Source organism: Macaca mulatta, chromosome 4 (genome assembly GCF_049350105.2).
Source record: "Macaca mulatta isolate MMU2019108-1 chromosome 4, T2T-MMU8v2.0, whole genome shotgun sequence".
Lineage (NCBI taxonomy): Eukaryota > Metazoa > Chordata > Mammalia > Primates > Cercopithecidae > Macaca > Macaca mulatta.
Genome location: NC_133409.1, coordinates 96,358,809 through 96,381,069, shown reverse-complemented (window position 1 = coordinate 96,381,069; position 22,261 = coordinate 96,358,809). Strand labels below are relative to the sequence as shown.

Below are 22,261 nucleotides of genomic sequence, written 5' to 3'. Positions count from 1 at the left end.
ATGTATTGATCATAATGAGAAGAATTAGGTCTTGGGTAATGTGCCTTTCCCACCTGTGTGTCTTCCTTAGGATGGGAATACAGCCTTGCATGAAGCATCCTGGCATGGTTTCAGCCAGTCAGCCAAGCTGCTTGTTAAAGCAGGAGCCAACGTGCTTGCCAAGAACAAGGTGAGGCCTGGCAGGTGCTAGAATGCCTTATTCACAGGTGAGGATAGCTGTGGGTTTCTCCCCCTGTGAGAGCCTTTTTCCAGTGAGAAGAGCGAGAGCCCAAAGGGGCACGAGGAACCTGAAGGTCCATTCCACCCAGAAGTTTCATTTACAGAAAAGGCTAGAAGCTGATTGATATTCCAGGTCAGGAGCAAGCCCACCAACAGCACCAAAACCCTGCTCATGTGAGAGTCCCCTGACGGCTGCTGGGAATCTACATGCGATTACTGTCCCATATTTTTTTTATATTCAAAAAATACAGCAATGGTGTTGGCATTAAAAAATACCAGCAAAAGAACTTTAAAATGCTAATACTCAAAATTAGTAAAGTGGGCTCCCCTAGATGCTGCTTGGAAAGTGTGATATGAGCAGCCATCTTTGGGAGACAATTTGCCAAAACAAATCAGGAGCCTTAAAAATGGTCCTTTTTTGGCAGAGCATGGTGGTTCATGCCTGTAATCACAGCACTTTGGGTGGATCACCTGAGATCAAGAGTTTGAGACCAGCCTGGCCAACATGGTGAAACCCCATCTCTAATAAAATACAACACTTATCCGGGAATGGTGGCTCATGTCTGTAGTCCCAGCCACTTGGGAGGCTGAGGCAGGAGAATCTCTTGAACCCAGGAGGTGGAGGTTACAGTGAGCTGAGATCGCACCACTGCACTACAGCCTGGGCACAGAGTGAGAGACTGTCGCAGGGAGGGTGGGGGTGGGGGGAGGTCCTTTTTTGGCCAGGTGCAGTGGCTTATACCTGTAATCCCAAACTTTTAGGAGGCTGAGGCAGGTGGATCACTTGAGATCAGGCATTCAAGACCAGCCTGGCCAACATGGTAAAACCCCGTTTCTATTAATAATACAAAAAATTAGCTGGGTGTGGTGGTACATGCCTGTCATCCCAGCTACTTGGGAGGCTGAGACACAAGAATCACTTGAACCTGGTAGGTGGAGGTTGCAGTGAGCTGAGATCGTGCCACTGTACTCCAGTTTGGGTGACAGAGTGAGACTCTGTCTCAAAAAAAAAAAAAAAAGGTCCTTTTTACTCGATACCTACCCTTCTTGGACTCCATCCTAAAAAGGTAATAAAACCTGCTATTGAAATGAAATATGGAAAATAAAAAGCAATAAAACCAGTAAAATTTTACCGACAAAGATGTTCATGATAGTAGTAGTTATATTTTTTAAATATGGGGAGGGAGACTTAGAATTGTGGTTCATTCATACAGTGGAATATAATTAATATTAAAATCATAGTTTTGAAGATAATGCTTTCCATTGTTAAAGAACATGACAAAGAGATATAAGATCATATATAGTACATGTCCCAGTGCTTAATATAAATTTGTGGATTTAAAAATTTAAGCACAGAAGGATATCATCAGAATATTAACAGTGGTTGTCTCTGGGAATTGAGGCTAAGATTGATTTTTATTTTTGTTCCTTTCCCAAATTTTCCAAAATGAACCTATTATTTCTCTTACAATTGGGAGAAGAGACTTTTTCTTTCTTTTTTGTTTTTGTTTTTGTTTTTGAGACAAAAATCTCACTCTGTCACCCAGGCTGGAGTGCAATGGCGCAGTCTCGGCTTATTGCAACCTCCGCTTCCTGAGCCTGAGTTCAAGTGATTCTCCTGCCTCAGCCTCTTGAGTAGCTGGGATTATAGGCATGTGTCACCACGCCCAGCTAATTTTTGTATTTTTAGTAGAGACAGGGTTTCACCACGTCGGCCAGGCTGGTCTCGAACTCCTGACCTCATGATCGGCTTGCCTTGGCCTCCCAAAGTGCTGGGATTACAGGCATGAGCCACCGTGCCCGTACCAAGAGATATATTTTATTTCAAAAATAAGCATTGTCAGTACTCTGGAGATATTTGCAGTTGAGGTAAGAAGGGTCATAAAAGGCGCTCTAGGGAAAAGGAGCCAGGAGGAGCTCCAGAGATGGGCTGGGAGAGGCTTATAGACAGTTTCGGGCAGGAGCTTTATGGGAAAGTCGCTGAGCAGAGGAAGAGCTCTGGATGGCCAGGTTGGGTCTGTAGCAGGGGTTTAAAGGGGCCTGAGAATTTCCCAGAATACACTGCCACATCACAGGGTGGCCCCTTCAGCTAATAGTGGTGGGATAATGAATCAGGTGAGCTAGAATGGGGTTCTGGGTGGCAGTAGCCTGGGGACCATGGGCAGCAGTAAGTACCCTCCCTAATACACACACATACACACTATATATATATGTGTGTGTGTGTGTGTGTATATATATATGTACACACATTATACACACACACAATTTCATGGTCAAGTCAAATCTGAAACCATAGTATCTCTAGTTTATGACACACACACATCTACATACAAGATCTTCAACAGCAATGCCAGGCAAATCAACCTATAGAAATATACCCCGTCAATGAAGTGACTTCTCCAGACCTTGCATGCTGCAGGAAATAGAAATGATAGCCTGAAACTCCTTTGTGAATATAATCTCTGTGGGAGCAAGAGAACCCACCTCAGTGGCTTTGCCCTCCGGTGAAATCTCCTGGCTCTCACTACCTTTCCGTTGGTTTATTAGAGAGCATAGTTAAGCAAGCCATGCCTTCCTCATTTTCATCCCTCTCCCCTCTCCAGTCCCTCATCACATCTTAGGACATCTTCAAGTCTCACGCCTGTTCTTCTTTCCATGCTCATTCTTAAGCATTCCCTGGATCATTTCAGAAGCCTCAAGCAGATTGGCAGGTTCAAGTCTAGTCACTCCTTTCATCCTGGTCTTCCTCTGCTCAGCGACCTTCCCATAAAGCTCCTGCCCGAAACTGTCTATAAGCCTCTCCCAGCCCACCTCTGGAGCTCCTCCTGGCTCCTTTCCCCTAGAGCACCTCCTGTGCCCTCAGAGTGGGACTCCTTGGCCTGCTTCTCATTCCTGCCTGTAGACCTCCAACCTGGCCCCAGGCCCCCTCCCTCCCCGAAGACCTGCTGGGCTGCTTCTGCAGCTCTCCCTTGGCACCGCATGCAGCTTTGTGCTGTTGTTTCCTGGTTCATGTTTTTCATGGTTCCTTCATGGATCAAGAGCTTGAGGGAGAGCAGCAAGCTACGTACAGTAATATCGCCGGTAGTGCCTCGCTCACTGCTCAGGAGGTGGGTGGCTGCCCATTTCTTCAAAATGCACGTGGTCTGGAACAGGAGTTGATAGTGTGTAATCACTTTTTTTCTTTTCTTTTTTCTTTTTTTTTTTTTTTTTTTGAGACAAGAGTTTCACTTTTGTCACCCAGGCTGGAGGCTGGAGTGCAATGGCTCTATCTCGGCTCACTGCAACCTCCACCTCCCGGGTTCAAGCGATTCTCCTGCCTTAACCTCCTGAGTAGCTGGGATTACAGGCACCTGCCGTCATGCTCAGCTAATTTTTGTATTTTTAGTAGAGACAAGTTTTCACCATGTTGGCCAGACTGGTTTTGAAATCCTGACCTCAGGTGATCCACTCACCTTGGCCTCCCAAAGTGATAGGATTACAGGAGTGAGCCACTGATCCCAGCCTGTAATCATGTTTTTTGGTTTTGTTTTTTTTTAACAGTCTCGTTCTGTTGCCAAGCTGGAGTGCGATCTCAGCTCACTGCAGCCTCTGCCTCCTGAGTTCAAGCTATTCCCCTGCCTCAGCCTCCCAAGTAGCTGAGACTGCAGGCATGCACCACCATGCCCAGCTAATTTTTGTATTTTTAATAGAGATGAGGTTTCACCATCTTGGCCAGGATGGTCTTGATCTCTTGAACTCGTGATCCACACACCTCGGCCTTCCAAGGTAATGGATTACAGGCATGAACCACTGCACCTGACCCGCAAATTCTTTCTGTGTAGATAAAATGGCTTCAGAAGGACAGGTCAGGAAACTCATGTGTCCCAGAGGGAGGGACATTTTGTACCAGCCGTAGCTTGTAGAAAGATCCTTCTTATTCAACAAATATAGCAACTCCTGTCTGGGAAATCAGTACCCACTACTCAGGGTGGGGAAAAACACCTACTACATAGGTATCTACCCTAGGTCACATTTTCTAATGTCAGGTTTTGACATATAGGTATGAAGTCATGCTGTTCTATGAGTTTTGACAAATGTACACAGTTGTATCATCACCACCATAACATATAGAATGCTTCCATTGCCCCAGAAAGTTCCTTTGCGCCCTCTGGTGGCAGGCCCCCAGTCACCCTCTCCCAGCCCCGGGCAACCACGGATCTGTTTTGCTTTTTCACAAAGGTCATATAAATGGAATCATACAGTATGCGGCCTTCTGTGTTTGGCTTCTTAAACTCAGCGTAATGTTTCTGAGATTCCTCCGTGTCATTACATGGAGGAATGGTTCACGCCTCTTTATTGCTGAGGAGTATTCCATTGTGTGGATCTACCACAATTTGTTTATCCAAACCTATGGTTTTTAATTTTCTTGATGCAAATATTTTTCCACATCATTGATATTTCCTTATTGGCAATGTAAGCTTTGGTATGATCTATTTCTAGAGGCCTCAGATTTCTTTCATTTCACTCATTTATTCAGCACATATTTAATGGTTGCCATGAAGCCCATAACTTGCAGACAACTTGAGAGTAGGGTTTTTAAAACCTGGGCAGACCCCTTGTTGCTGAGAACTCAGCTAGCAGTGGTTCTCCACCTGGCTGCATGTTAGATCCTCTTGGGGAACTGTAAACAAACAAAAAAGAAAAAAAACTCAAAACCCTGAAGACCAGTCCTGGGCTGACAGACTGTCCCAGTTTGCCCTGGGCTAAAGGGTTTCCCAGAATGTGGGACTTTAAGTACTAAAATGGGGATGCTGGACACCCACCCCCAAGGCCACGTATATCAGAGTCTCTAGAATGGTTGTGGCTGTGCACAGGGCTGGTTTGAAAGCTTCCCCAGGTGATTCTATTGTGCAGTCAAGGTTGAGAACCAGGGAGCCTGCTAGAACCTCAGGCCTGTAATCCTCCCTGTGCCTGGAGGTAAAAGTGAGACAAAAGGTCCACCCAGGCTGGTTGGAGCTAAGGTAAAGAGAAGAGGGATAAGTAACTGGCCGTATCCAGTATTCCTCTATTTTTTTTTTTTTTAACTCATTTCTCTTTTTAAAAGATCAGGAATCTAATATCCTGGAGTATCGACAGCCAGTACTGTGAGATGCAGGGGGGAGTGAACTGGGTGAGGGAGAAGCAATGAGCAGGCAGTGTGATGCTCTGAGCCCACGTGCCTGCAAGCCTGACCCAGCACTTAAGCTCAGCAGAACCAACACAGAGCTTCTGTGTTTAACCTCTTGAGTGCTTGCAAGCTCTTGGATGACACAATGTCACCTGTCACACAGCCTTGTTTTCTTGTTACTTTTCCAGGGATTATCAGCCTCAGATGCCTTACTCCCATAGGCTCAAAAGTTCTGTTCATGTCCTGCAATTTTTTCCTGCAGTATTGCTATGGACCTTATTCTGACCCTTGGTTGTCATTGTGATGTGGTGTGTTGAGGCTCTCAAAAACAAGAGGGACCCAAAAAGCAAGAGGGTCTCAATCTGTGTCCTAAGTGATAGATGCAACTGTACTGCCTGAAAGGCGGGGCCTGCTGTCCGTAGTTAAAATTTTGATGTTTCAAGAAAAAGACAAGAATGGGTGACTTGAAAAAGGCTTACAAGTTAAATCTCAGTTGCGTTAGCCTGCCCTTCCAGGAAGTGGCTAGTTTTACCTTTCTTAGCCTACCATTGGCAGGGATTATAACCACAGCTATTTCTCGTGTGGGGCAGGAAGTCATCTGACAGGAATTGAGTGCTGTGCATGTTTCCAGCATTGCATGTTAAGAAAACGCCTTCCTAGACACTCTGAGTCAGTCCCCATAGTTTTAGGATGTGGGTCATGCTCCATTTCCCAGGTAAGGGATTTGAGCATTTGAAGAGACTGGCTTTTAACTAGTAAGTGGCAGAGCCAGGACTTGGAACCAAGGTTTTATGACAAATAGGACTCTTCTGCCTGTTTGGACTCCAAATTAAATGTTCTTACCTCTGAAGCATCCCCACCGAAACCATCGGGCAAGAGGCAGAGAATGTGAGTGTTGTCTTTTCCCCCAAATAAGTACTGCCCCTCTGCAAAGCATGGAAGTGTGTTGCTAATATGTCCTCCCTCTCTCTGCCTCTCTCCAAGGCGGGGAACACGGCTCTGCACCTGGCCTGCCAGAACAGCCACTCCCAGAGCACGCGCGTCCTCCTGCTGGCCGGGTCCCGCGCTGACCTCAAAAATAATGTGGGTGAACAAAACCAGATTCTCTTTCTTGTGTCACTTCAGAAAATAACTTCATGAGCATACTTGAACCTTAACATCTAGAAATTAAAATGTAAAAAGTATTTGGGGACTATCTCTAAAGTGTTCTTTTTTTGCCAATTTTCTAAGGGGTCATTCGGGCACATGAGAGGAGGAATCAAAAGACTTGGAAATACTGCTTTTCTCCCATCCTTTTCCCTTCATGCCTCATCTTTGGTTTATCATTTCTTACAGCACGTGTCTGGCCAATTACAGACTAGGAAACCAGTTAATGTTTTAAGAACGTCTCTACCCACATAGAGTGTTGTACTATTATCAGCAAAGATGAGCTGGTGCCATTTACAGGGGAGGTCCTCTGATGCCCCATGCCCAGAATCTACAGTGAGCAGGTCCTATTGATTACCAAGGGGTCCTTGGGATGAGCTGACTGGAAGGGTCACATGGGTATCGCTTCTTCACAAAGAAGCTGTATTTCCTTTATAAATCCCCTGCCTTAGCCACGTTGGCTAAATAAATAAATAAATAAATAAATCTGAGGCTTCTTTCTAAAGTGTCCTCAGCTGAGGGTCTCCCTGTTTGGGGTAGACTCATCTAATGCTCTGAACCTCAGCTTTGAGCTTGGTTCCGTCTTAATGCAGGGGAGAAAAGTATGCCGAGTGGCCAGCGTTCTCCAGACAGAGCTAGAATGGAAACGGCAAGAGAACACTGCAGGCAGCTTTGTGTCTCTAGTTCTTTGTCTTTCTGGAAACAGGGTTCTGCCTGTTGTGCTTACTGAGCATCCTGCCCCTGAGTTTTTCTTCATACCCTTTTTTTGCTCCCAGCGATTGCTTCCTTATCAACTCCCCTACTACATAGCTCCATATAGGATATTGGGGTCCAACTGAAGTGGGATACTCCTTGAACTTCAGGGGGCACATGTGATCTTAAGATTTGACAAACCCTTGCTGCCCTGTCCTTTCATCTGTGAGGGATCTGTGCTGGGAGGGGCTGTTCGTCTTAAGTCAGTGTGCTACCGACCTTTTGGGTTGTAGGGAGTAGGGTCCCTGGATCCTCCTCAAGCACTGGGTAAGCAAAGCCTCCCTTAGCTCTTGCGAAGGTCTCATGGGGAGCAGATGTCTAGTTTCATAAACATGAAAGCAGTGATTCCGTGACCACGTGGTGGTTCTGCACAGGCAGAACGGGGGCGGGGCTGCCCATAGCAGCAAAGGACGGCGAGCCTTGGGATGGAGTATCTGTTAAAAGAGCTGCTTATGATCCCCTAAAGAGCATATGACAGTCCGCCAGCTTTTAAATAGCGTTTTCTTTCTACTTGTCTCTATTTTGTTTTGTAACTGCTCAGATTGTGCTTAGAGTTTGATTTTTGTCCGCAGGCAGGAGACACCTGTTTGCACGTTGCTGCGCGCTATAATCACTTGTCCATCATTAGGCTCCTCCTCAGTGCTTTCTGTTCTGTCCATGAAAAGAACCAGGTCAGTGCATGTATCCTCTTCATGGCTGCCAGCACCCTTCCCACAAGGCTACTGGACAGGTGTGTTAGTGCAGACGGGAGCAGAGGCTGCTGGGAAGTGCTGCCATGTCACCTGTCTGGGACTCAGCCAGCAATGGGCTTTGCATGGGTGTCCCACTAAGTTCTAGTGGCCCTGGCTTATCTGGCCTCCTAGAGAAAGTGTGCCCTTATAATTCCTGTGCATATCACCACATTTGCATATTGAACATTTTCTGGAGATCCTGGGGCAGGCTTTGTTTTATAATATAATTTTAAAAAGAAAACCCACAAGAAAGAATGTGATTTAGTAAGGAAGCAAGGGAGGCCAGGTGCAGTGGCTCACATCCCAGTACTTTGGGAAGCCGAGGCAGGAGGATCACTTGAGGCTAGGAGTTCAAGACCAGCCTAGGCAACATAGCAAGACCCTGTCTCTACAAAAAAAATTTTAAAAAATGTGGCCAGCCATGGTAGCTCATGCCTGTAATCCCAGCACTTTGAGAGGCCAAGGTGGGCAGATCACTTCGAGCTCAGGAGTTTAAGACTGGCCTGGCCAACATGGTGAAACCCTGTCTCTACCAAAAATACAAAAATTAGCCGGGCGTGGTGGTGTGCACCTGTAATCCCAGCTACTCAGGAAACTGAGGCAGGAGAATTACCTGAACCCAGGAAGCAGAGGTTGCAGTGAGCCAAGATCATGCCATTGTACTACAACCTGGGCAACAGAGCAAGACTCTGTCTCAAAACAAATAAATAATAAGTTAATTAATTTAAAAAATAAAAATTAGGCAGAGTGGCATGTGCCTGTAGTCCCAGCTACTCAGGAGGCTGAGGCGGGAGGCTCATTTGAGCCCAGGAGTTTGAAGCTGTGGTAAGCCATGATCTTGCCACTGCACACCAGTCTGGGCAACAGAAAGACCCCGTCTCTTTAAAGGAAAAAAAAGAAAAAAAACCACCAAGCAAGCATAGGAATTAGAAGTCTTAGGACTCCCTGAGTTCTGTTCCTTGCACTGCCACTTACTTACACTTGAGCTGATAGTCTTTCATTTCCATAAAATTGGGCACATAATCTGTAGAGAGTGCCATGTTTTGAAATAAAGCTGTGAATATTATCGTCTTCCTTGGAAATGTGCACAATTTCCAGCAGTCATTGGATTTGAAAAATAGATTGTCTTGGTATTTATTGATACCTGTGGATATGTTGTTTGGCTTTTCTTTGTTGGAGTGCATAAATCTGAACTAAAAAAAAAATTAGATTGTGGTATAGATTAAACATACCATGTAACAGTGGTTTCTGACCCCGGCTGCATATGAGACTCAACAGGGGAATTAAAAATACTATTCCTGGATCCCACCCCCTTTGAAAGAGCCAGAACCTTTGGGGATTAGGTCCAGGCAATGGTATTTTTAAAAAGCTCTCTGTCTCAGTGTACAGCCAGGATTGAGAACCACTGACCTAATCAAGTAGCTAAGTCTGTCATTCCACAGCCTCCCCAGTGGGGTGCTAGGTCATCAGATGACCCTGCATAGCCCCAACCAACCAGTGCCTTTCAACCTCGGCAGCATGTCACGGCACCTGAGAGCTTTAAAAAGTCCCCCTGCCCAGCCCACATGGCAGACCAATGAATTCAGAATATCTGGGAGTGGGACCCAAACATCAGCATTTTTTAACGCTCTGAAGCTTATTCCAATATTCAGCCAAGGGAAAAGCACTGTGCAGAGCTTCCCTTCAATACGCACAGCTAAGTGACTCAGAAATGAAATAAAAATTTTCCCACCCCTCACAAAGATGGCTGAATTTTCATGCTACCCAGGAAAAAAGTATCAGGCGCTTTGCCTGATCACCTGATAGGAGAAAGAATGAATTGTTTCACTTCTCCTATATTTGTCTGGTTTATTTATATCATTGTGTTTGGAAATGACAGCATTTGCATTTGGAATTGGCCCACTAAGCTACAGTTGTCGTTATCCTCCTTTCATAGTTGATTTTGTGAAAGCATATTTCTTGTATAAAGATAATGTGAACATTTATTTATAGGCTATCTATAAGATGAAGAAAACAGTTGGTCTTGAGTGAACACTGGTTCTTGGTGTTTCCACCCGCACAAAGCTATATCCTAGCCTGCAGATGGATTGAGTCCCAGTGACCCCTTCAGATCTTCCCGCTGTAGCTGCAGGCCGACCTGTCACCTCTCCAGTGCTTGCAGAAGTAGCTGTCTTCACAGCTTCTCCTGCTCAATCCGGCACTCGGACATCAAGCAGTTTTCTGACCTCTGACCTCCCTGGGTAAAGGAACAGGGTCAAAAGTGGAATGACTAGCCTGCCTGCCCCAGGCCTGTCCTCCTGTCTTTGTGAGGCTTCGGTCCCATCATTCTTAACATCCCCAGGCCAGCATTCCTTTGCCCCTGCATTTAATCCTGCTGTGTGATTTCAGGTGTCCCCACTCAGAAATAAAGGTGATATTGGTGCCGAGGTCACTTAGTTCCAAGATCTCTTTGAGTAGAGCCTCATAACGCTTTAACAAAGGGCCCCATTTCAGTCTCAGGCAAATCTCAGTTTGACTTTGAAGAGCCACACTTAGGCCAGGTAATGAAAAGCTGGGGGCTGTAGGCCATGAGCAGATGAGGTTTAGCAGGCCTTCTAATCAATTCCAGGCTGGAGACACAGCACTTCACATTGCTGCTGCCCTAAATCACAAGAAGGTGGCCAAAATCTTACTGGAAGCCGGAGCAGATACGACCATTGTTAACAATGTAAGTTGAGTTGCAACACTGCTATCTAAAGTGGTTCCCACCCCTTTCCAGATTGGGATGTGTACTAAACCCCTGCAGACCCCCAGCCCAGCACACTCTGGAAGAGGGGGGATCTCTCCTGGAACCACAGCCCCTGGGGCCATTGGGGTAGACTTGAAGGGGACCCGGGCTCTGAGCAGTCCCAGGAATTGACAAGCCTTGGGACCTGCTTTTAGTTGCCTAACTGCAGTGAGCACCACCTGGCATGAAAAAGAACTCAGGGATGTTCAGGTAAACTGACAAGTGGATGTTACAAAGTGAGTTCCAGGCTATAAATGCATGTGGTGCTCAGAAAAATGGCCACATGACCCTCAGGTTAATCAGCTTCAAAATTCTAAAGCAACTCCTTTCTCTTCCACTTTGCCTGACCTCACTGTTTCCCTTTCCCCCTCCCCCCTCACTGTGTGTCCTGCAGATCCTAGAGCAGGCACCAGCTCAGATGTGCTTTCTTCTTCGAGGCTGCCCTGAGGTCTCTGTCCTTCCGAATGGTTCAGCAGGGCCTGGAGGGTGCAACAGCTGCTGTGTGGAGGTTTTTTTGAGGGGTGTGGTCTGGAACTGCTGAAGCTGGCACAAGGCTCTTCAGCTTGCTTGGCTCCTGTATCTAGCTCCTGTCTTCCTCCTCCTGCCCTCTCATAGCTCTACAACCAGTACTGGGGGCACAGTTACCTCTTCCGTGATGCCTTGAATATCTTCTTTTGCTATCAACTCTTGGGTTTTGGCTTCATCTCCTGAGAACCTACATTGTGGCCATAACTCGTAACTGCTTTTCATATTCCACTTCCTGAATCTCTGTGGCCAGCCCTGATCTGCCCCTCCGGTGTCTTCCCACTGTTTTCCAGGGGAGATTCATCACTGGGCTGGGCCTCAGATCCTCTGTGGTGTTTGCCTAACAGAAACGTTCCCCCGGATGCTCCCTGAGTGCTCCCTTCCCTCCCCTCTTTTCCGGGAGGCACTCCTTGGTGGGTGGTGCCCAGGCCTTGGCCTCCTAAAGCACTTCTTGCCCCCTCGGTCTTCCCTTGCCCTCTGGTGTCATATATTTTACTTAGTGTGTCCTCCCGTGTGACCCACCTCCCTCACTGGAGGGTCTGAGGCTGGTGACCAGGGCCACATCACATAGGTGGCCATGTTTTGCCACGTAGGTGCTGGGTGTGACTGGGCATGGAACTGCCTGCTCCTGGCCAGAGGTGTGCCAGCTGGGCGGTGTGCGTGCGGATTCAGCAGCCCTTTCTCACCTGTCCTACTCTGCCTCTCCTCAGGCAGGCCAGACTCCGCTGGAGACTGCCCGATGCCACAATAACCCGGAAGTTGCTCTTCTCCTTACTAAAGCTCCCCAGGTAGGATTTACTGCCCTTTCCATGGTACTGATTATGTGGGGCTACAAAGTTGTTGGGACTCCTGGTTGCAATCTACTGAAGCCACTTCAAACGAACTTACATAGGGAATGTAACCAGGCACTGGAGGTGTAGGCATCCATGGGGCCCAGGATGACAGGAGTCAAAGGCTTCAAGTCCAGCTCTTCACGCCTGGGCCGCCTCGTCTTCTCCCTGTGGCTGGATCATTGTCTCAGCCAGCCGCCTGGGTCATAACTTCCCAAATACTCAGCCGAGGAAGAAGTTCCAGTGTAAGACATTGCAGGAGAGGGCCATGATTGCAGAGTTTAGGCCAAATGCCCATCCCTGAAGAAGTGGGACAGGGACTTTAAGAAGGGGCTTCCCCAGAGAAAGGCAGGAGGGAGGGGACCATTCTGGGCAGACAGTTGCCTGCCAGAGACAGTTAAGTACAGTCTAGTTTTCTTTCCTCTTTTACTGAATAATGTTATTTTGACCATCATTTAATTCTTTTTAAATGGTGGCTGATACTTTAGTTGATGTTGACATTATCTAAGTAACAATAAAGAAATTTAATAATAATTTACAAGCTATTCATAATTCTAGCCCCCTGAAACAACTGTTTTTGTTTCATCCACAAAATAGATGAAACAGACACATAATTGTTTTATAATTGTGCTTACAATGTATATACCCTTTTGTATTTCTTCCTTTTATCCTATTATAAAACAATGTTCTGCAGTCTTCATAATTATTCATTATAATGGAGGCATAATATTCTTTTTGTTGCTATTAATATTTTATTAAGCCATTTCCTTAATGATGGACATTTAGGTTGTTTCCAGATTGGCACTATTCTGTATTACATTATAGAAAACACTGATTGGCTTTCCATCTTATTCTGCAAGAAGAAGATGAAGTCTTCAGGGAGTCAAAGGAAGATTTTGAACACTACCCTGCTGCAAAATAACCCAATACCAGCCCAGGGTTTGGGATGGCCTTTATTTCATCTAAGTTCTTAAAACATGCCTAATATAACTAGTAGTTTCTGGAAATGGTTAAGATTTGTATCTTTTGCAAAATTGATCACCCTCTTGTGGGTGGAGCTGGTCCTTCTCAGTGGTCTCTGAAAGGCCGCAGAGCTCCTGACAAAAGGAAGTCAGTAGGAAAAGCTGCGGGGTTTCACATCTAGCAGCTTTTATCGTAAGTGGAATCACATCCATGAATCCTGATAGAAAAATGCTAGTCTCTCATGGATCTAAAAGTATGAAGTGCTGTATAAACGTCAGAACTCATCACATTTCTCTGGCAATTTCAGTATGTGGTAATTTAATGGACAGCCAGCCCCACCCTCAGCCATACAAAGATCAAGTCTTATGGGGCTGGAGGGTTCCCTAGGCATAGAAGGATTGACGGATCTTTAATCCACCTGTCATTTGTCTTCCAGAGCCCAAGGATCTTCACTTACAGGGAAAAGAGCCTTACCGTGGACCATTTCCCTGTGCAGTTCTTTTTTGTTTCCACTTAAAAAAAGACTTAAGCAAGTTTCTCCATGCTTACATCGAATAACAAATAAATTGGATGACATGCTATGAAAGTTTTTTTAATGCATAATTGTATATGCTGAGCCTTATTCTCAACACAAACAAGGAACTTTAGGCATAAGATGTTATGCATACTGTTCTCTTGATCTGTGGTTACAGAAATAGCATTAGTGTTTGCTTTGCCTGAAAAGAGAAATCCCCTTGCCTTAGGCCCATAGACGGACATGGATTTTAAATGGGCCACAGCAGTACTAAGAGGGTACTATTTATTTATTTATTTGAGACAGAGTCTTGCTATGTCACTCAGGCTGGAGTGCAGTGGTGCAATCTCGGCTCACTGCAACCTCCGTCTCTGGGGTTCAAGTGATTCTCCTGTCTCAACCTCCTGAGTAGCTGGGATTACAGGCATGTGCCACCACACCCAGCTGATTTTTATATTTTTCGTAGAGACGGGGTTTCACCATGTTGGCCAGGCTGGTCTCTAACTCCTGAGCTCAGGTGATCCACCCACCTTGGCCTCCCAAAGTGCTGAGATTACAGGCATGAGCCACTGCACCCAGCTATAGGATACTACTTTTGGAGACTTCACAGTCAATATTCCCTCATGTCTGTGGACTGGAAAAAATTAATGACATCCCATTTAGTAGATGGTCTGGTTTGCTGAGAAAGGCTGGAAGTCATGCAAAGTTATTTTCACTGACTAATAATATGGTGAATGGAGGGAATTTTGCTGATTATAATTTTGAGTTTGGGTGACCTCTGAGTGTCACTTGTCATTTTGATTGGTGTGGTTTACAAATGCTCTGAAAGTGAATTTTAGGCTGATTCTGGTGCTGTATTAAGAGTCCGTACATCAGGTGAGCGATGGGTATAATCACTTTCTTTCATCATACTTGATTTCCTGGTGAATCTGAATTTAGCTTTAGAAATGACTTGGGGAAGTGGTTCTTGGACTTCTTGGTCTAAGGACTCTTTTACATTTTTAACTATTATGGACCAGAGACTGAAGGTTTCCATCAACTCAAAGATCTGTACTCTGTTAAATACCCTCTGCCAGTTAAGCCGCCTGAAGGCAGGGAGGGAAGCACCTGACAGTGACTGACAGTCCACTGTGTGCCAGCCAACGTTTTTTTCTTGGTGAATCCCAATGACTGCTCGTTTTTCTTTCTTTTTCTTTTTTAAAAATACGAGGCCGGGCGCGGTGGCTCACGCCTGTAATCCCAGCACTTTGGGAGGCTGAGACAGGCAGATCATGAGGTCAGGAGATTGAGACCATCCTGGCTAACACGGTGAAACCCCATCTCTACTAAAAATACAAAATAAAATTAACCAGACGTGGTGGCAGGCGTCTGTAGTCCCAGCTACTCGGGAGGCCGAGGCAGGAGAATGGTGTGAACCCAGGAGGCGGAGCTTGCAGTGAGCCGAGATCACGCCACTGCATTCCAGCCTGGGCGACAGAGCAAGACTCTGTCTCAAAAAATAATAATAATAAAAATAAAGATGAGTTCTCGCTTTGTCTGCCAGGCTGGTCTTAAACTCCTCTCCTCGAGCAATCCTCCCACCTGTGCTTCCCAGAGTGTTGGGCTTATAGGCGTGAGCCACTGCGCCTGACCCATTGTTACATTTGAGAAGACAGAGTGCAGACAGATCAAATCACTTGCCCAAAGACCCTACAGCCAGCGGCTACTGGCTTCAAACTGAGATCTGTTCTGACCCACAGACGTTTTCTTGTGTCCATTCTGTCACTCTGCACTATAAGAGGCAGAGTAAATGCTTCTTTTTGGGGAAGAGATCCCTGTCCCGTGGTTGGTACTATGGCTCATAGATACACCTTAATAATAGTTTGAATCAAATTGATGTGACTTGGACACAGTTTGGCCAAGGGAACATCTGGGCTAGCTCAGGTCCAGTGTACCAAGATGGAGAGTGAGGCTGTGCCTCGCACGGGGCTGCTCTGCTGCGTCTCACAACTCCAGGAGACGCCATCCATATCCTAGTTTATGTGCATGGCACTCCCTGGAGCACAGCCTCTGTGCGTGGATTGGCAGTCCCGGCCCGGCATCACTGTCTATAGATATTAGCATCATAGACTTTGAGCTTCTTGAGGTCAGGGATAATATCCTACCTGTCTCCGCGTCCCTGTAGTGCCCAGGACAAGACCTAGGAAGTTGGTAGGTGGTCAGAGGTGCTTGCTTGATGTGCGCACCTGCTCTCACCCTCTAGGCTGTAAATTCCGTTAGGTCAGAGCCCCGGTCCAAGGAGAATTCTCTCACATGGATGCTGCGCACACCAGTGGTTGTAACAATGCCGTTTGCCTCCTTCAGGTCTTGCGCTTCAGTCGTGGGCGAAGCCTGAGGAAAAAGAGAGAGAGGCTCAAGGAAGAGAGGAGAGCCCAGTCTGTGCCAAGAGATGAGGTGGCCCAAAGCAAGGTGGGGGGCAGTCCTCCCGCCGTCCCCACATCCGCCTGTGCTCAGAGGGTGGGAAACTATCTCCCTGCTTCAGCCAGGTTCACCTGGTGGCTGCCAGGCCCTCTCTGCCTCTCCTCCTTGCTGGAGCTCTTCAAACTGTTGCCAGTCTTTTTCTCTTTGGCTTCACATCCTCCATTCCCCAAGGTTTCAGGCCATGTGCCTCCGTGTGCGCTGCCCATTACCCATCCAGTATGCATTGGGGGCACACTTACCAGCGCAGGTATCTGTGGCCTTTGCCCACGCCCTGTGGGCAGTACTGCTTCTCTAACACTGTGTCCAGATTGTGTAGGACAGTGGCTCTCAAAATGTGGTGTCCAGTGTGTCACCTGGGGCCTTATTAGAAATGATAATTCTTGGGCCTCACCTCAAACCCACGGGATCAGAAACTCGGGTGGGGCCCAGCAATCTGTGTTGGAACAAGCCCTCCAGGGCACTCTCATGTGGACTAACATTTGAGAGCCACTGGTATAGGCCACTTCCATTTAGGGAAGAGACCAAGGCTATGCTAGCCTATATGGCTCCCTTATATGAATTAGAAAATATGCCCCCCAGGCAGACCCACCGTGCACAGGGCACGCATGGTGAGCAGAGCCTGAGCTGATTTCAACTCCTCTTGCCCCACACCTCCACCTCAGCTAGGTGCCCTTGTGCCTTGTAGCCCTGGAATGAACCATGCCTTTGAGTTCAATCAGGAGGAAGAAGCCTGGGATATAGAGACAGCTTTTGGCACAGAAAATGTTATCACCAAGTACTTGCTCTTCTATCTGCTATTTCAGAATCCTCTCATCAGTTTCCAGGGTTAAGGCATTGCAACTCTGATTAACTTCCTAGGTGTGAATTGTACATATTCAGTTGTGAACATTCTCACAAGGACCAGAAATATGATATTTTTTCATTTCAAAGGATTCTTACTCTTTGCCATGAATTTTGTTGGTGGGGTTGGAGGTGGTGGGTGGGGGGCGGCATCCAAGGTCAAAGAATGAGTGAGTTATGTTTTGTTGAAATGTAAACGATCAAAAATCTCGAATGTTGAGGTGTTTTGTGTCAGGTAGGTTCCTGGTGTTCTACAGCATCGAATTAGACCCGGGAATATATTTAGCTTAGGACCTAATAAATACAATAAAAGCCAAATTGTTCAACCAACCAGGAAAAGCATTCTTTGTTAAGACCACCAAGCAGTGTTTCCTGTGTCTGAAATCTATGGCATCTGCAAAGGTTCCCGTGGGTCCCTTGCTATATGGAATCTTGCAAAGAAAATTTGACCCTATTAGTGAAAAAGGCCAAGGCAGCAAACACAATAGGTCTCTGGGCTTTTTCCTACTGTAGGGCAGTGTCTCAGCAGGAGACACCCCCAGCAGTGAACAGGCTGTGGCCAGAAGAGAAGAAGCCAGAGAAGAGTTCCTGTCAGCCTCCCCAGAACCCAGAGCAAAGGATGACAGGAGGAGAAAGTCAAGGCCCAAGGTCAGGAGACACAGAAAGCAGCCCAGGGGGTGGCTGGGAGCCTGGGTGGCACGGGTCCTGGCAGAGTGTCGTGCCTGTCAGCTAAAAAGTCCCCTCACTTGGCTGGCTGGTTTGGAGCCAGAGCACAGAAATTAAATCTGGCTAACATCAGACACAAGGTGAATGTGCTGATACATTTCTTTTGACATATGTGGCTTGGAGTAGAACACCATGAGGTGAAACAAAGTGGGGCTCTTTGCCCAAATGGGGTGACATGGGCGCCACTGACTGGTGTCAGTCTTGCAAGGGTCAAAGCATTCAGGGGTGTTGTCTCTTCCTCTCCCACAGGTATCAGCATTTTCTGACCCCACCCCACCAGCCGACCAACAGCCTGGACACCAGAAGAACCTGCATGCTCATAATCACCCTAAAAAGAGGAACAGGCATCGGTGTTCATCCCCGCCCCCACCCCATGAGTTCAGGGCATACCAGCTCTACACATTGTACCGGGGCAAGGATGGGAAAGTGATGCAGGTACCTGCTAAGCACTGTCAGGAGAAGGGAACATAGGCCTTCAGCAAGGGTTTTTGTTTAACGGCATTCCTGGGGGCTGATAGCCACTTTAGGCATTGACTTAGTTAAGCACAAGCTTTGAAGGTAAGCCAGATGGCCTCCCCACCTGCACGGTGCAGATCCACTCCTGCTGCTAAGGCCAAGGCAGACGGAGGTGTGTGTGTAGCTGCAGAGCTTGCTGCACCATCCTCAGGTGACTAGGTATCTTGAGGCCCCAGGGTATATAAAAGCACCTAAGAAGAGGGACCATATCTTACCCTCTGAATCTTCTTCCCCAAAGCTTCGCCTATAAGATATTTCAAAGTTATGACAAGGGTGAGCCTATCTCTTCCATCATTTCTATCCTCTGGTATACTGCCTGGCACACGGCGGGTGCTCCAAACATACTTGTTGAAGGAATGAACTTTTTTGTTTCTCTCTTAGGCACCAATAAATGGTTGTCGATGTGAACCTCTAATCAACAAGCTGGAGAATCAGTTGGAGGCTACTGTGGAGGAGATAAAAGCAGAGCTGGGATCGGTTCAGGACAAAATGAATACAAAGCTGGGGCAGATGGAGAATAAGACCCAGCACCAAGTATGTCCTAAGGCCCAGCTTCTTAACTGCAAGGTGTTCTGGCGGAACATGAACTCAGGAGCCGACTTTGACTTCAGCACACCCTTCTACCCTGGGATGTCTGATGGGCTGTCAGGGAAGAGGCCTGCTTCTGCTTATGTGATTTTGTTAAAGCACATTTAGTTCAACTTTTTAAAGAACATGTTTAAATTGCTTCTTATTATAAAAATAAGATAGCCCCATTACAGAGCATTTTTAGAAATATGAAAATTAGGAAAATAAGTCACCTATAAGCCCACTGTGCCGAAAAGCACTATTAATATTTGGGTTTAAGCTGGGAATGATGGCTCACATCTGTCATGCCAGCACTTTGGGAAGCCAATGTGGGCAGGTCACTTGAGGTCAGGAGTTCGAAACCAGCCTGGCCAACATGGTGAAACCCTGCCTCTTCTAAAAATACAAAAATTGGCCTGGTGTGGTGGCTCACACCTGTAATCTCAGCTACTCAGGAGGCTGAGGCACAAGAATTGCTTGAAGCTGGGAGGTGGAGGTTGCAGTGAGCGGAGATCGTGCCACTGCTCCCCAGCCTGGGCGACAGAGTGAGACTCTGTCTAGGAAAAAAAAAAACAAAACTGGGTTTTATCTTCTTTAAGTCTTTTTCTAGGTCAGTCTTTCTATTTGTCAATTTTTGCTACACTCCTTTCCCACTGCATACAAAATTAGAATAATTATGTTTTTTTCTTTTCCCAACTTTTTATTTTAAAAGTTTTCAAACATACAGAAAAGTTCACAGAATAATGGAATGAATGCTTGCATATAATCCCTGCAGTCAGCCAGTTAATATGTTGCTACATTTGCCTTATCTCTCTGACACATATTTTTTTAAATTCTTGAACTATTTCAGATTTAGTTGCAGACTGTCCTGATGGGACATCTCTAAATATTTCAGAATGTTTAGAATAAGAATAACACTTTCAACTTCACAACAATATTGCTTTCACACCTGAGAAAATGTTATCCAGTCCATATTCACATTTTCTCGGTTTTCCTAAAATAGTATTTTTTACTGCTTTTTTTTTTTTTTTTTCTTTTTTGAGATGGGGTCTGCCTCCATCACCCAGGCTAGAGTGCAGTGTGGCAATCTCAGCTCACTACAGCCTCCACCTTGTGGGTTCAAGTGATTCTACCACCTCAGCCTGCTGAGTAGCTGGGACTAAGGCGGACACCACCATGGCCACCTAATTTTTGTTATTTTCTTGGTAGAGACGGGGTTTTACCATGTTGGCTGGGCTGGTGTCAAACTCCTGGGCTCCAGCGACCCGCCTACCTCGGCCTCCCGAAGTGCTGGGATTTTAGGTGTGATCCACCATGCCCTGCCTAATTTTTTTTTTTTAAGTTTTTGCCAAATTGATTAAGGACATCTTACTGTTTAAGTTTTATTTCCCTGTTTACTGGTAAGATTAAACATTTTTTTTTTTTTTTAGGCAGAGTCTGGCTCTCTTGCCTAGGCTGGAGTGCAGTGGCCGGATCTCAGCTCACTGCAAGCTCCGCCTCCCAGGTTCACGCCATTCTCCGGCCTCAGCCTCCCGAGTAGCTGGGACTACAGGCGCCTGCCACCTCGCCCAGCTAGTTTTTTGTATTTTTTAGTAGAGACGGGATTTCACCGTGTTAGCCAGGATGGTCTCCATCTCCTGACCTCGTGATCCGCCCGTCTCAGCCTCCCAAAGTGCTGGGATTACAGGCTTGAGCCACCGCGCCCGGCCAAGATTAAACATTTTTAAGGCTTATTTGCTATCTGCATTTTATAGAAAGGCCATTTAAAAAATATTTTGTTAGGGCAATAATAGATTAGTGCAGACTGTGTATAAAAACCCTGCTTGGCCTAGCCTAAGCTGAAGGAGGAATGAGAGATGAAGGTTGGGAAACCTCAAGGGCCTCGCTTCCGTTCAAGGGAGTGACAGATTGGGGTATAGAATCTTCGTCCTCCTTCCAAATCGCTGAGAAAGGACCCTGGCCCCCTTGGGTCAGATGCTCATACCTGAGCCAGTCAGTGTGACCTGTGAACAAAGCAATGTATACCTACCTATGGCTGCTCTTGAGAACAGCCACCTGGAGGAAGCGGTGAAGGGAGTGGGGAGAATAGGCCAATCCTGGAAAGCAGGAGGAGCACAGTTCACAGGAAAACATGGACTGAAGAGGAAAACAGAAGGTGCTCACCACGTCTCCAGAACTGATGTTTCTTTCAATGTTTTGAACATCTGGGTGTGGAATGCCACACGTGTTCCTGACAGGAGGGGAGCTCACCAGTGGGCCTTCGCGGATTGGCTCTTCCTAAAAATAGTTCCTTTCATTCTTTGGTCCTTGTCACAGCAGTGAAAGTTTGGCCCTCCTAGGTGTGGGGGATCCCACAGGAAATGCCAAGATGAAGGGGACTTCAGAAGGAAATGTGATTAAAAAGTGACAACTGCTTGTTCTCTGAAGCAATCCTTTAAGTTCCTTCTGCACTCTTCTTACATACTTTAGCTACTTCCAATGAAGCACCAAAAATATTTGCTCACTGGAAAAGCTGGATAAAAGCCCCTTTTACTGCCTTGTAGGCAACCACTAACATTTTTTAAAGTGGGGGTTGGGGAAGAGAAAATCTCCATACTTTGAGTTGTAGTTTTTCCTTACAGTAGTCTGGGAAATAATGTTTTAAGGCCTACAAGGCCTGCATGGGCTCAGGTTGTGTATTTACTAGATATTCAGAGTTTCTTTTTTTTTTTTTTTTTTTCTGACTTACTGCAAACTCTGCCTTCCAGGTTCAAATGGTTCTCCTGCCTCATCCTCCCAAGTAGCTGGGACTACAGGCATGTGCCACCACACCCAGCTAATTTTTATATTTTTAGTAGAGACGGGATTTCGCCATGTTGGCCAGGCTGGTCTCAAACTCCTGCCCTCAGGTGGTGGGAGTATGGCCCACCATGCCTGGCCTGTATATTCATAGTCCTTATACCTCTTAAACTTTAACAAATGAGATTTTTTTAAAAAAAAGAAACATTGGCCTCATAGAAGCATGCTCAAGAATTCTGAAAAAGTTCCATGAGTCCTATATGCAAATGGAATCGGATAAGGGGTTGAAGTTTGCATGCAGGGGCTCCTACTTGGTTCCCTGAGCCCCTCTGCAGGAGCTGAGAAACCAGGGCTCACCCTGAGATCATCTCAGTCTTGCACTCTGCTCCCCTTGACTCCTAGATGCGTGTTTTGGACAAGCTGATGGTTGAGCGACTCTCTGCAGAGAGGACAGAGTGCCTGAACCGCCTGCAACAGCACTCAGACGCGGAGAAGCATGAAGGGGAGAAACGGCAGGTAGGAACCAGCATCTGCCCGTCATTATGATTTACCACACAGGCCCACTGAGCTCAGACAGGCCTGCCACTGAAAATTCGGAGGCTGAGATTCCCTAAGAGCTTTTGCATTATGTAGTGTATCATTTTTATAATACTGAAATGAGGTTAATAGAAAAGAACCCATAGTTCTGTTTATGTCCATGACTGAATATGCTGGCCACAGATGAAGACCGAACATGCTGGGGAAGATGCCATTTCTGTCCCAAACTCATTCCATGTATTG

General features: G+C 46.4%; 1 protein-coding gene across 16 annotated transcripts in view; it reads left to right on the top strand.

Moving 5' to 3' along the window:
* The window catches only part of ANKRD6 (ankyrin repeat domain 6), a 203,720-nt gene that overhangs the window by 177,844 nt on the left and 3,615 nt on the right, over positions 1-22,261 (top strand). For 3 of the 16 annotated variants that reach the window (NM_001261717.2, XM_077998541.1, XM_077998542.1), the window contains 10 exons: positions 71-169; positions 6,350-6,448; positions 7,837-7,935; positions 10,604-10,702; positions 11,998-12,075; positions 15,938-16,042; positions 17,408-17,542; positions 17,870-18,055; positions 18,518-18,670; positions 21,884-21,997. In NM_001261717.2, coding sequence (NP_001248646.1) covers positions 71-169; positions 6,350-6,448; positions 7,837-7,935; positions 10,604-10,702; positions 11,998-12,075; positions 15,938-16,042; positions 17,408-17,542; positions 17,870-18,055; positions 18,518-18,670; positions 21,884-21,997 — 1,167 coding nt within the window. The remainder of the gene's footprint in view (positions 1-70; positions 170-6,349; positions 6,449-7,836; positions 7,936-10,603; positions 10,703-11,997; positions 12,076-15,937; positions 16,043-17,407; positions 17,543-17,869; positions 18,056-18,517; positions 18,671-21,883; positions 21,998-22,261) is intronic. The other 13 variants (XM_015136897.3, XM_077998545.1, XM_077998553.1 and 10 more) reach the window with 7 other exon arrangements.